Raw genomic sequence first — 12,395 nt, forward strand, 5'->3', positions numbered from 1 at the left:
CAACTTAGGAAATTCAAAAAGGGCTGAGCCATATTTAAGGGAAGCAATTTTTTCTTGTAGAAGTTGACTACAATAACATTTTGGACAAACCAAGCAAGCAGTTGTGCCCCTCAGAAGTAGGTCATTTCTGGAAGAACAAGCAAGGACAACTGCAGTTTGTTAGGGTGGTCAGAGGGGAAAGGGATAGCAGCAAGCCAAGGTGCAAAGAGAAAATTACTTCAAAGCAATTGCTGTGGGAGGTTAAATCAGGTAAGACTGTACTTTGCAAAGAAAGAAATAGCAGGTGGTAATTGGGAGCATCTCTATAAATGGTGTTATCCCAACAGGAATGAGAGTTACTGCGCAGCAAATGTTTATGAAATAAAAAAGATCCATTTAAACCACCAGCCAGAGCATAACCAATTACTGCTGGGACACAGGAAGACAACAGCTGCAGAGACAAAGGCACACTGGAGCACAGCCCCCAAGAAGCACACAGGGCCCATCGCTCCCTGAAAAGTCAGGTTCTGTTCAGGCCCCTATCACTTCCCATGAACCCTTTGTCAGGCACTGATGACAAAAGTAACAGGAGGGAATGGGCTGCCCTTATTTCCTGAACAAGAACTGCCACAACACGAGCTTGAAACAAAGCACATTATCAACAAGAGATTGCCCGAGTTAAAAGGTCTACATCGGCTCATACAGCATATACCAGGACCTCTGCTAAGAGTGTACAACAGCAGCCTAAATTTTGAAGGCATTTACCTTGCCTTAGTCATAATTTCAAGTTTTTACAGCCAGAGTGTAGGAACGATCTTGTGATACTCTAAGCCTGTGACCTTTGTTTAGGGTATACGTCACTTTCAGCAGTATCTATTTTAATGCAGGCTACAACTTTCAGACTCTATGAGCCATGCATCAGACTGCTTATGGCTTTACTTCACAGCACTTTGTTTTTAAGAAAAGGTGATGTTGAAACCTACCTGCTGGAACTCCCCCTCACCCATCCACCACATACTTATTATTCATATGTACAAGGTTTCCCTCAATGTTGTCTGCTGTCAGGGAACCTTTTAGGCTGGCAGAATGAAACTAGCCCCTAAGTACAAATACCAAAAAAGTTCAGATGAGCCATGAAAAAAGGTAGAAAATCAGACTAGGGTGAGGTTTTTGCTGTTTAAGACTACTTAATCCACACATTGTACTGGGTCTGCCTAGCAACAAGTTGGAGTTTTAAACTTCTATCATCCTACTTGTGTTCCCATGGCTACTGTCATGAACAGTACTATGGCAGCTGCACAAATGAGCACACAGGTCCCAGGAGAGACATCTTTAAGATTCCCAGACAGGAAACAATACCGAGAAAGTAAAAGCACTACACCTGGTATGCCTGCCTGCCTTTGCAGCCCTTTGCTTCCCCCAAAAGCATCCAATGCATCCTCCCTCTAAGGACAGGGAGATTTCAACTGGGAGAACAGACCTGCACACTGGTATCTACAGGTCATTTGCACTGTTTAGCACAAAAAAGCTTAGATTACACAGTATCACAGTATCATCAGGGTTGGAAGAGATCTCACAGATCATCAAGTCCAACCCTTTACAGACACAGCACTTAGATTCTTACACAGCTGTTCGCAACCTAGGCATACAATCATGTACAACTCCAGCCAATGGCACCTGCTATGTGGAGCAGCTAGCTAAGAACACAGGGTGGGTGAAAAAGTGAAAAATCTTCCCCCCATTCCCATGACCAAGTCTCAAACCAGTGTTACTGATGAGAACACAGAGATTAGTTTATACCTCTAAAAGGTGAGAGCTCGGAAGGAATAGAAAAAAACACTCGACATTTCAATGTAAGCTGCAAGTAAAGAGTTTCCTCAAAAGCAACCTTCCAAGTCCTGCCACTTTAGTCTTTAAAGAGAGGAAGCCATTTCCTATTCAGAAGAGTTTTTTTCTTAGCCTTCATCCAACCCAAATCCCACTGTGAAACTAGAATCTCTCTCTGCCCTCTCCAAGGAGCAGTTAAGAGGGGCAAGCAGGCATCATGCCCCTGTATGCAAACCGTGTTGATGTATTCCTTAGGGATTCCTGAACCCAGAAGCCACAACCATGTTACACACTTGTTATGCTGTGCCTTCATACCAGGGTTATAAACTCTAGAAATACACTAATTCCAAGTCACATACACTAATAATTATTTTTAACACTCAGTATTCAAATCTAAGTCTCTTTCTAAACACAGCTAGTAATCTAAAAGCATGTACACATGCCATCATGACAGGTTACCAGACACCTACAGAGAGAAGAACTGAAAGTCTGTGACAGTCACATGGTTAGACTCCTCTAACTAGACAACTACAGTGCAAAAAAAAAGTTGTTTGCTCTCTGATTATGTGTGAAATCCATCCAGGTGTAAAGCACAAACATGAGAAGTGGCAAGGAAGATGAAATAATTTGAAGAAAAAACTCTCCACCTTATCCTCCTGCCCCTAATGAGGCAAGGGAATAGTCTTATAGAGATATACCTAGTGACACACAGAGCGCTTATTATGTCCTCTAGAGGTACCTGCATGATAGAATGACAGGGCTGAAGGGGAAAGCCTAGACTAGAATTTCCTCCCAAGAGGGGATTTTTTCAATATTATCACAGTGCTGCAGCCTCCTCCCCCCAGAGAGGCAACATTTACCAATACTTCCTTTAAGTAGTTCAAAGAGTAGCTGCTGCATAGAGCTGATTTTCTGAAGACACTTGGAAAAGCAAATTAAACTTACTTGTCCTAAAACTGTACATGAGAAGTGAAGCAAATTTATTGAGTCTGAGCTGCAATAAAGGCAGCTCCATCAATCCACTGCATTTCAAAACAAACAGTGAGAAAAGTACAACAACAGCTCAGTTCTAGAATATGCTGGAGAAACTTTCACTGTCTTCACCAAGGCTGAGCACATCCCCTTGCACTTTCGAAAAGCACAAAGAAGTCAGAACTCTCATACAGAACTACAAAGTAAAAGCTTGTAAAGTTTAAACAGAAACACCTCATCCAACATTCCTTACATGAGCATTTTTTAAGATGAAGATCAGTTTACAAATCCACTTTGTATTTTCAAGAGCTGAACTTAAATTGTTCCAAGTTTAAATACTCAAGAACATGAGATTGCTCATCTTGTTATACTGTCAAGTTAAAGCTTCAAAAGACTGTAGAAAGAGGTAGAGACTTCACAGGAAGGGTGCATGCTCTAGCAATCAAAGTTTTCTGTTTGATTTGGTCTGTAGAGTCAAACAGCCACTAGTCACCATGTCTCAATCCCACCTTACACTTGGAATGGGCAGGGCAAGCCTCAGTCAAAACTGGAAATTGTTATATCTGAGGGAAACAGGGATTGGAGCACTAACCACAAGTTTGAGAAGTTAGTTACTTCAGATTTACCCGCCTGGTGCATACTGAACAAACAAAACAAAACAGGAAACACAACAACAACCACAAAACATTAGTTACACCATCAGTTTGAAATATACATACTTATGTCAAACAAAGCATTACCATTTATACTCTGAAGGTATGTGACAGGAGTAGAGCCCACTGTAAGCCGCATTATAGAGCGTGCCTTGATCACAGAGGCAAAGATTTCCGAGCTAATTATAATGACTAATCACAGGGAGCTCTAAGCCTTCACTTGGCCAAGTCACAGACCTAACTAGGGCTGAAAACAAGAGTTTTAAGAGCAACTCATTAAGCAGCAGGAGCCATCTATGAAGAACAAAACAGTAACTCTACCTAGTCCAGCCATTAATATATTTGTCAGTACATGAGACAGCTATTGCCTCCACTTTATGTGCCAGGCAGGGAAGGAAGCCACAGGCTTTGGCTACACCAAGACGTGTTTATCACAGCATTAAGGATTGAGAAGGATCCTCTGGTACTATCTGAATAACAAGAAAGCTCTGAAGTCATGCTCTGCTTCAGGTGGACCAGAAGCATTGCTCACCACCCAGTAGCCTCTGTACCTCTTCACAAAAGTAGTGAACGGATCAAGTGGAAGTCAACCACTGAGCTACAGAGGCAACGGTTTCCCTTGGGTTAGCAGTCCAGAGGTAATAAAGACATGGTACCGAATCAAGCTGAACTCCTGCTGAGGTGCCAGGGATATGGAAAATAAAGCTCCCAACTTGAGCACTACTCTTTCTCCGGGGTGAATTTATGGAACAGAGGATAAACTAAAGTGTCAGCATCTACAAGTCAGCTTCATTCTAGCGTAGGAGTAGCAGGACTGCACCCTCTCCCACCACAGTGAGTGGACCAGCAGTACACGCCGGTGATGGAACAAGATGAGACACACTCACCCACACACCATCAGAGCTCCCAGCACAGTAAGGAGGCGGCAGAAATCATCTCCCCCCTTCCCCAGGGCTAAGAACCAGCCTGACCTTAAGAACCTCTTTGACTGCACCTAAATGCCTATGGGGTTGAGACAGATGAAAAAAACATTTTGGCAACAGCTCGGGTGGAACATCTATTGAGAACTTACCTTCTCATCCCTCAGCACACATCTCAGACACAGGCAAAAAGATCAAGAAATGCCTGGTTTACCAAGATACTAGGCAGCCTGTCAGCCCGAACACTTTGGGCGTTAGTATGTTATGGCTTGGTATTTTTTATTAGATCAACCATCCCCATAATTCTCGCTTCTTCTCCAGAGACTGTTTCACTAAGGGAGTTCCTGCCTGTTGTGTTTTAAGGTAGTCACTTCAGGAGATGAGATAGTTTTCCAGGATACCAGTATTTCCAGTTTCAAGAGCTTGGCTTTGACTATTCCACTTGCTCAGATGGAGATCCCAAAGTCTCACCCAAAGAGCACATTTTTCCCCTCACACTCCCTTTTCTCAGGAGTCCTTTCATCTAAACTCCATTTTCTCTTACAGTGACTGGGTACTCAGACTACCTCCAAACTATTAGGACTGCTAGGAGCAGGACTGCTTGCAAACAGAGAGAATAAAACGGCTGAGTGGGACTTGCCAAGGGCAAGTCCTAAGGTATCTTTTAACAACCTCTTGTTAAAAGGTCACAGTTCCTGTTGTGTATGCTGATAGGTGCTTCTGCTGAGACCCCCTCCAAGTAGCTGAAGATAGAATCTAATGAAATCTACTCTTTTCAACCACCAAAGAAATACAGCTATTGGAAGGAAATCAGCCACCCAGGGGCTGTCCCACTATTATACTTTCACCTTTGATCTGAAATAGACAAGAGTGGGCACATTTAATAGTCAGGGTTGGAGGGATGGATGGAAGCAGCAGCTTCCTCTTCCAGGATACAGCTAGGACTCCACTTCCCTATCAAGCATTGCAGATCAGAGAAAGCAGAGACTTTTTTCCCCTCTTTTTTAAAAGCCTTCTTAGACATCTACACTGACAGAGTTTCTGACTACACTGAAAAGGTTTGTTTCTCTGAAGTTCCCCCTGCCCCATCCACTTTATTTTTTGTTAACACTGAAATACACTCTTGTCCATGAAAGAAGGGAAGGGAATATCAAGTCTTTGTGTAGGAGCAGGCAGAGCACAGCTAACTGTGGACCAGAGAACGAGCACTTCAAGGATTAGTGACATTCTGGCACTGACAGCCTTCCAGTTGACTTCTGCAGCTAAGGGTGAAAGCACTACACAATATTTCCTTCAGCCATTTTTACTTTAACTCTTACAGCACAACAGAAAACTGGGAAGATATCAGTGTTGCAAACAAGGGATTGAAGTCTCAAAACTCACACACAGCCCAGCTTTGGGTCTGCACGACACTACTGAGTAAACAAGGTTTTGCTCAGCTGCTTCCACTGGAAATAGCCCAGAAGTTACTTTCCAAAGACAACCAACACAACTACTGTCCAAAGGCAGAAGATGCGGTTTGATTTTTCACTGCCATCACAATCACTGTGAGAATCTAAAGTTGAAGTGCTATAGAAATGAAAGCTTATCTGCTTTTAACACATGTCAAAATTTATGACGGACCATAACTTCACTGGCTATGTTAAAGTGCTCACTAATATTTTTTTTCTTCCTATTTTCAATGCTCCAATAGCATAAATTAGTAAGCAACAAGTACAATGGTCAAGTGCAATATCAACACTTCCCCAAATGAAAGATTTTTATTTAGCTTTAGGATATGCAATGTTTCCTTTCACTATTTTTTTTCCATTAAGAGGACATTTAGGTTTCATTTGTATGGATTAAAAGAACAATAATCATTTTCCCTCTTCAAAACCTTCAATGTCTCTGACTGAGCACTCACAAGAAATGCTGACCTACCAATACCAGCCTTTGTTTAACACATGGAATTTTCAGCTGGCAAATATTTGACTCTCAGCTCTAATAAGAGAGGAAATAGGAGAGACAATAGCAATTTTTCACGTAGCATCTGTGAAATCAAGGCCAAACAGCGAAACGCAGCTGAAGTGCAAGTTGTACTGATTCTAGTGAGTTATGGCATGGGATTTTCAGTCCCACAAGTTTTGCTTATTCTTCTCCCTATTTGAATCAAGTTGTTTAATAAACTTTTTGCCCCTGCAAAAGCCTTATCCTTTCTAAACAATTTATTATAGCAATAATAACTGAGGTGTAAGTGCTACACTGAAAAGAATAGACATGTATGTTTTTGAGAGAATAAAAGGAGGGGAATCATTGCATAGAGAGCTCACTTTCCCAAAATAAGGGGAGATTGGGATAGGTAAGAAAGATATTAACATTAGCAAAGAATCTATGGGCTCTGCCAGAACATGGAATAAGTCTTGCCACTATAAAGCAATTTACTAAACAAGCTGTGAGGAAGTACAACTTCCTACAGAGGATTCCAGCCACAAGCTTTTTTTACAGTTAAAGAATCACACCAGGCCCCTCCTTAGCCACTGCCAGGGCAAGTTTTAGCCACAACTTGCACTAATATATTTTAATTCAGGATGAGAACTTGCTATTTTCTGTTTTTAAGAGGGGAGAAAGAATAATCACACACAACTCAGCCATTTTCTTCATACTCTGCTCAAACGAGCAAGACAAGCGCTCTATACTCCTCTATGCCAACTGAAAAATGTTAAGGCCCCTTCCCTCCCTAAACCTAGGCAATCATTGAAGGGGCAACTCTCTTCACACCATACCACATGGTAGTTTTTCCACTCTAATTCACAAAACCCAGACCAGCATCCCACCACTGTCTGACTCTACCTCTTTTCTCCCATTGTCTTACAGAAAACGTTTTCAGGACAAAAAGTCAGAAAAGCATCCTGACTTTATGACTCTCTGCTAGAAGAACTCAGATGTGGCTGAAAAGTGAAATAAACTCAAATGCTTTGTCTGCCCCTACGCAAGGGGACAGAGGAACAGAGCTAGAGCAGCAAGAACCCTCTGCATTTTACCAGCGAGCTAATCTGAAGGTGAAAGCCTCTGCAACTCGACACCAAACAACCTTCAAGCTCTAGGATCCTTTTGTCAATCAGTCCCTAAAATTTCTAGTGACAAACAGACACGGCATCTGTGTGCCCTGATAACAGTATTCCATCAATTTCACTTTAAAATTATCAGTGAGACAGGACAACTTAAGTTTTAACCAAAAGGTCTCAGTGCAGACTTCAGGGTTTTCTTTCTTAAACAGGGAAACAAAAGAGGCACAACAAATAAACACAATGTGGCTGGAGAATTCACAAAATCCAGAGAAAATGTTGCATTGCAAAATTATTCCTGGGTAATTCCACAGGACAGGAAAACAATTCTTTAATACACAAACAGACAAAAGCTCACCACAAACTTGGTAACTAAAAAGTATACTTTTAAGAAGAAAAAAAAAAGAGATATTGGAAAAGGAGAATTTGATATCCATCCAGGTCATCAGAAGACTGATCATTTACTTCAGGTCACTCTACTAAGAGCTTGCTATATTACACTGTGTAGTCAAACAAGAGTGCCTGCTGATGCTGTGTTAGGGAATATATTACTCAGGAAAAAAAAAAACGTTTCTCCACATCACACTTCTCCCTCTCTTCCATTCCACATCACACAGAGAAAGAAATAACCTTAGTATAGGTCACTGTACATCTAGAAGTTAAAAACCAGAACAGTATATAACCAAGCAGATAACAGTGAGGAAGGGGGACACAGGATTTTCTTCCCCTCTATGTATTATGCTAGAGCAAAGAATTGCACAGACTGTAATTCACAGGGGTGACCAAAATGCCCAAGTATTGTTGTGATACCTGGCTAATAGCCAGCGTGAAGCACGTTGTCTGTTAAAGAAATGTTGGGTTTGACCTACAGATTGAAAAATAGTGTCAAGTGCTGCCTAACTAACAGCTCCCTCTCCCTCCCCCTCTAGTTTTTCTCCTCCTCCCCACCCCCGCCCATTCCTCCTCCTGGTCAACCAAGAAATGGAGTTCCCATGTGCCAAGACTTGCTATCTCGTTTTGTCAAGAAAAAGAAGGGGAAAATGAGTGAGGAAAATGATTCTTTAACTAAATACAAGCAATATTGAAGTTAGGAAAAAAAATTCCTCTTCATCCTCCATCATCCTCCCCTATATCCCCCAGACCTTAACATAAATGTTTATTAAGAATAAATATATATATATTAAGAAATAAAAAGGCGTCCAACATTAGTGTACAGTCGGAGGACAATTCAGAAGAAACCTTTTTCCTAAATCCACAAAGTAGTAACTCAGGATTATTCCACAAGGAGACGCCGTGCCTTTCCCCACCATTCTTTTTGTTTTAAGGCAAGAGGTGCGGAGGATTCAATTAAGTTTGGGCTGGGCAAAGGGACAACTCCAAATGCTAGAATCTCCAGACAAGGAGGGTTTTCACTAGCTTCAACCTCCACTTACAAAGGAACAATAATTTTTTGTTTTAATTGCCTACACTTCAAACTAAAGAGGTCAACAACCTGTCTTTCTATACACGGAGATACATCAGTATTAACGTGCTTCCAGCACCTGCCTTTCAGCACAACCCCAATTCCTTTGTTTGCTCAAAATTTGCTTCCATACTACTTAAAATTAGCTTGCAAAGAACCGCAGCAGGATAGCTGGGATGTGAAACCTTTTTTTTTCTTCTGAGAAAGGAAGGCGAGCACCTTCTTAGGAAGAGAAAATTAAAATAGAGACCCAAGTCGCTTCTAAACACCTTCTTAAAATATATATTTACAACTTCCTCTCCTCTAGTTCCATCCCTGCCACCGAGCCCACAGACACACAAGTCCCGGAGAGAATGGGAAAAAATAAAGAAAAGAAAAGGAAAAAAAAAAAAAGAGAGAGAGAGAGAAAGAAAGAGGAAAAAAAACCACCCAACTGCCATCTCCTGCCTCCTCTAGCCCTGCCAGCTTCCCTATTTCTCCCTGCCTGCAAAGCGCCCTCTGGAAAGCATCGAGACTTCTTTTATCAAGCGTGTGTGCTGGGGGGGGTGGGGGGGTGGAGACACGTACTCCTTGTTCTTGCCCTAGGTGTTTGGGACTGCATTTAATGGGGGTGGGGGTATTTTTTGACTCCTCTGATGAACAGAACCCCGGGGGAGTACCTTCGCCCCTCGGGTTCCGCGGACCGCGAGGGGTCCAAAGCAATGATGATGGGGAGGAGTCGCGCTACCCCCCCAGAAAAAAAAAATTAATAGACTTACCGGGGTCGAAATCAGGGACCACCGCCTGATACTGCGGTCCGACCCTCATACCGCCGCCAGCTGTGGGAACAGAGGGAGAAGCGTTACTCGCGTGGGCCCGCCCGGCCCCTACCCCCCACCCCACCCGCTCCCCGTTACCACCACACCGCCACCCCCCGCTCCTCACCGTGCTCCTCATCGCTGGAGGACCCCGAGCTACCCTCCTCCCAGGAGTTGCCGCTGCTGTTGCCGTTGGGGGCAGCAGATAAACTTTTGCTACCACCGTTGTTGTTATTATTCGCGCCGGTAGCGTTGTGGTTCCTGCCCCGCCGCTTCCCCGAGACCTCTGGGCCCTTCTCGATCATGGCTGGCATTTAGGGGAGGAAGGGGAGGGGGGGTGTGGAGAAGAAGGGAAGGGGGGGAGGCTGGGAATCAGAGTTTAAAAACTGCTGGGGGGGGCTGGGGGAGGCGCCGAGGAAGGCGGGAGCCGGGGCGGGCCGGGCCGGTGCGCGGCGGTAGCGGCGCTGCTACATCCCCCACCACGATCGCCCTGAACTTTGAGGCTCATCCCAGCCCTGCGCTGGGACTCCGTTCAACCTGCACTGCTGCCTATAACCGAACCCGCCTCCCCTCCGCTCCTGCCCCTTCCATTGGCTAAACCTACATTTTGGGAGGTCAGCCCGTCTGCCTATTGGACGGCGCTTTCTGTCCATCGCGGCGGCTCGGCGCTTCCGTTTGCTGGGTTAGGTGGAGGCGTATCGTCGGGCTGTACGTGTGCGGGCTGCGCGATCTCTCCGCCCAGCGGTACCTTTCCTTCGAGGGCTACACCGGAGCGGAGTGGGCGAGAGGCGGGTTTGCACGTCCCGCTGGAGAGGCGCTCCTCGGTTGTGTCCGGCCCGCGGAGAGAACAGCAACGGGGTCCACAGCTCCGCTGTGAACTCAGTCCCTAAGGAGGGTGGCGAGGGACTACTTTCCCTCCCCCCCCTCGCGGCGGAAGGTTACCGCGTGGTTTGAATGGGATTGCATACAAAGCCCCCGTTACCCACGGGCCGGTTGGTGCCGTTGATTTGCCTGCGACCCGATTGGGAAGGCTCCCCTGGAACGGGTGGCTGCGAGGCGAGGCAGGGGGAAAGATGTCCTTCGAGGGGCTGGGGAATCCCAGCGGCGGGGAGTGCCTTGAAGAGAGTGGAGGCGGGTGGCCCCGCCAGCTGGGAGCGGCGCTGGCGATGCGGGATAGCGTTGGGGCCAGGGGAGATTGAGAACAGCCAGCCGGGAAGGCTGCACCACTCGGGCAGCAGCGGGGATCAGGCCCCGCCGGTGGGTGTCGACCGCCGGGCTGTTGTAACCGTCATAAAGAGCCGCCGAGGCCGTTGCCCCGGGCTGCGTGGTGAACCCCGGTGGTCGCCCAACGTCCTCTGAACTCTTCAGCTCCCGCTCCCCCTTAGGAGTGGCTCTTTACCAAGTTCACACCCGCGCTTCGGGCCCAGCCTGAACAACCCTCCCCACGCCCCAGGTGTGCGGAGCTCTCGCCGGCTAGGCGCCAGGCTCCCCGAGCGGCCTCGATGGCGTGTCCAGGACTCTCGGGACACGGAGAAGCCACTTCAGCCCACGAAGGCTTTGGCACGGCGCAGAAATCCTCCCCACGTGGCTGCCGTCGTGAGATCGGGCTGGGGTAGCCGGGTCCGGCATCGTGCTTCGCCTGTGCACCTTCCCGAAGTCCGTGGGCCCTGCCCCATGGCCAGCGGCACCGTGTCAGCTCTGCCCCAGGGCCAGCCGCCGGCAGCAGCGCACCCGAAAGCTGGGAGGGAGCCCTGCTAAAGACACGAGACAAAAGGGGAAGCAGCAGCACTACTCCTTTCCCTGTGGCACCAGGCTCCTGTCAGCGAACTCTGCTCGCTTCAGAGCAGGGCTGGTCTCGGGGGAGAATGGGGACGGGGGTCCAGACCCGTCCTGAGACTAGTCGGCCACAAAAGTACACAAGCTGCTCGCTTTCATTTGCCACTCGTACCGTGCAGCAGGGTGAGGAAAAACAATACATCACGGAAAGCAGCTTTGCGGGGTGTGTCTTCTATTTCCATTCAAATTAACTTAAGTAGCTTTTTCTTTTCTTTCTAATTTTATTAGCCCGTGCAATTAAAAGTGCGATTTGACTAGCAGCGGTTATCTCGTATCAGAGTGTCCCCAGCCACTCCCCTCTTCCCTCTGCCATTTTAATCCAAGAGAATTTGCACAGGGGGCGGGGGAAGAAACAGCATGCTGCAGGAGTGCTGCGGTCTCAGTCCTGGGCTTCCCGTGCCTCTTCTGTGCTGTATTTAAGACTAGCAAAATTATTTCACTTCCAAGTAGTAGTTTGGAAAGGGTCCTCTTTAATTTTCATGCATCTGCATTAAAATTAGGAAAAGGAAGACCTTTCTTGAAACGCTTGGTAGTTTATTTCAGCATACTGACCTCTTTACAGTATTTACTGTCCCCTCTGCACTTAGCATGTGTGTTGCATCTCTGTACTGGGACATGCATCATCAGTTTCCTTCATGTATACATGCAGGTACCTGTGCATATTTATTCACCACAGTTATTTACTTACCATACACACACACACACACAGAGTTTGTTTACACAAAAAATAACTGTATTGCTCACAAAATGGGATTTTATTATGGGAACTCTTGAGCTCACATTTTTGAAAAATACCAGGTCTAAATCAGAGGAACAATTAGCAATGCTTTTAAACTCCAGCACTGACAGCCACAAGTATTTCCCAGTGAGCAGTGTATTAGTTCTTTAGCTCGGAATAAATTTTC

General features: G+C 45.8%; 1 protein-coding gene across 1 annotated transcript in view; it reads right to left on the reverse strand.

Annotated features, from left to right (window-relative positions):
* The window catches only part of RCOR1 (REST corepressor 1), an 87,445-nt gene extending 76,596 nt beyond the window's left edge, over window positions 1-10,849 (reverse strand). The window contains exons 1-2 of the mRNA XM_064169457.1: window positions 9,782-10,849; window positions 9,616-9,675 (exon numbers count right to left, since the gene is read on the reverse strand). Coding sequence (XP_064025527.1) covers window positions 9,616-9,675; window positions 9,782-9,968 — 247 coding nt within the window. The 5' untranslated portion in view covers window positions 9,969-10,849. The remainder of the gene's footprint in view (window positions 1-9,615; window positions 9,676-9,781) is intronic.
* Window positions 10,850-12,395: the final 1,546 nt, after the last annotated feature.

The sequence above is a fragment of the Pogoniulus pusillus genome, chromosome 1 (genome assembly GCF_015220805.1).
Source record: "Pogoniulus pusillus isolate bPogPus1 chromosome 1, bPogPus1.pri, whole genome shotgun sequence".
NCBI classification, from domain to species: Eukaryota; Metazoa; Chordata; class Aves; order Piciformes; family Lybiidae; genus Pogoniulus; species Pogoniulus pusillus.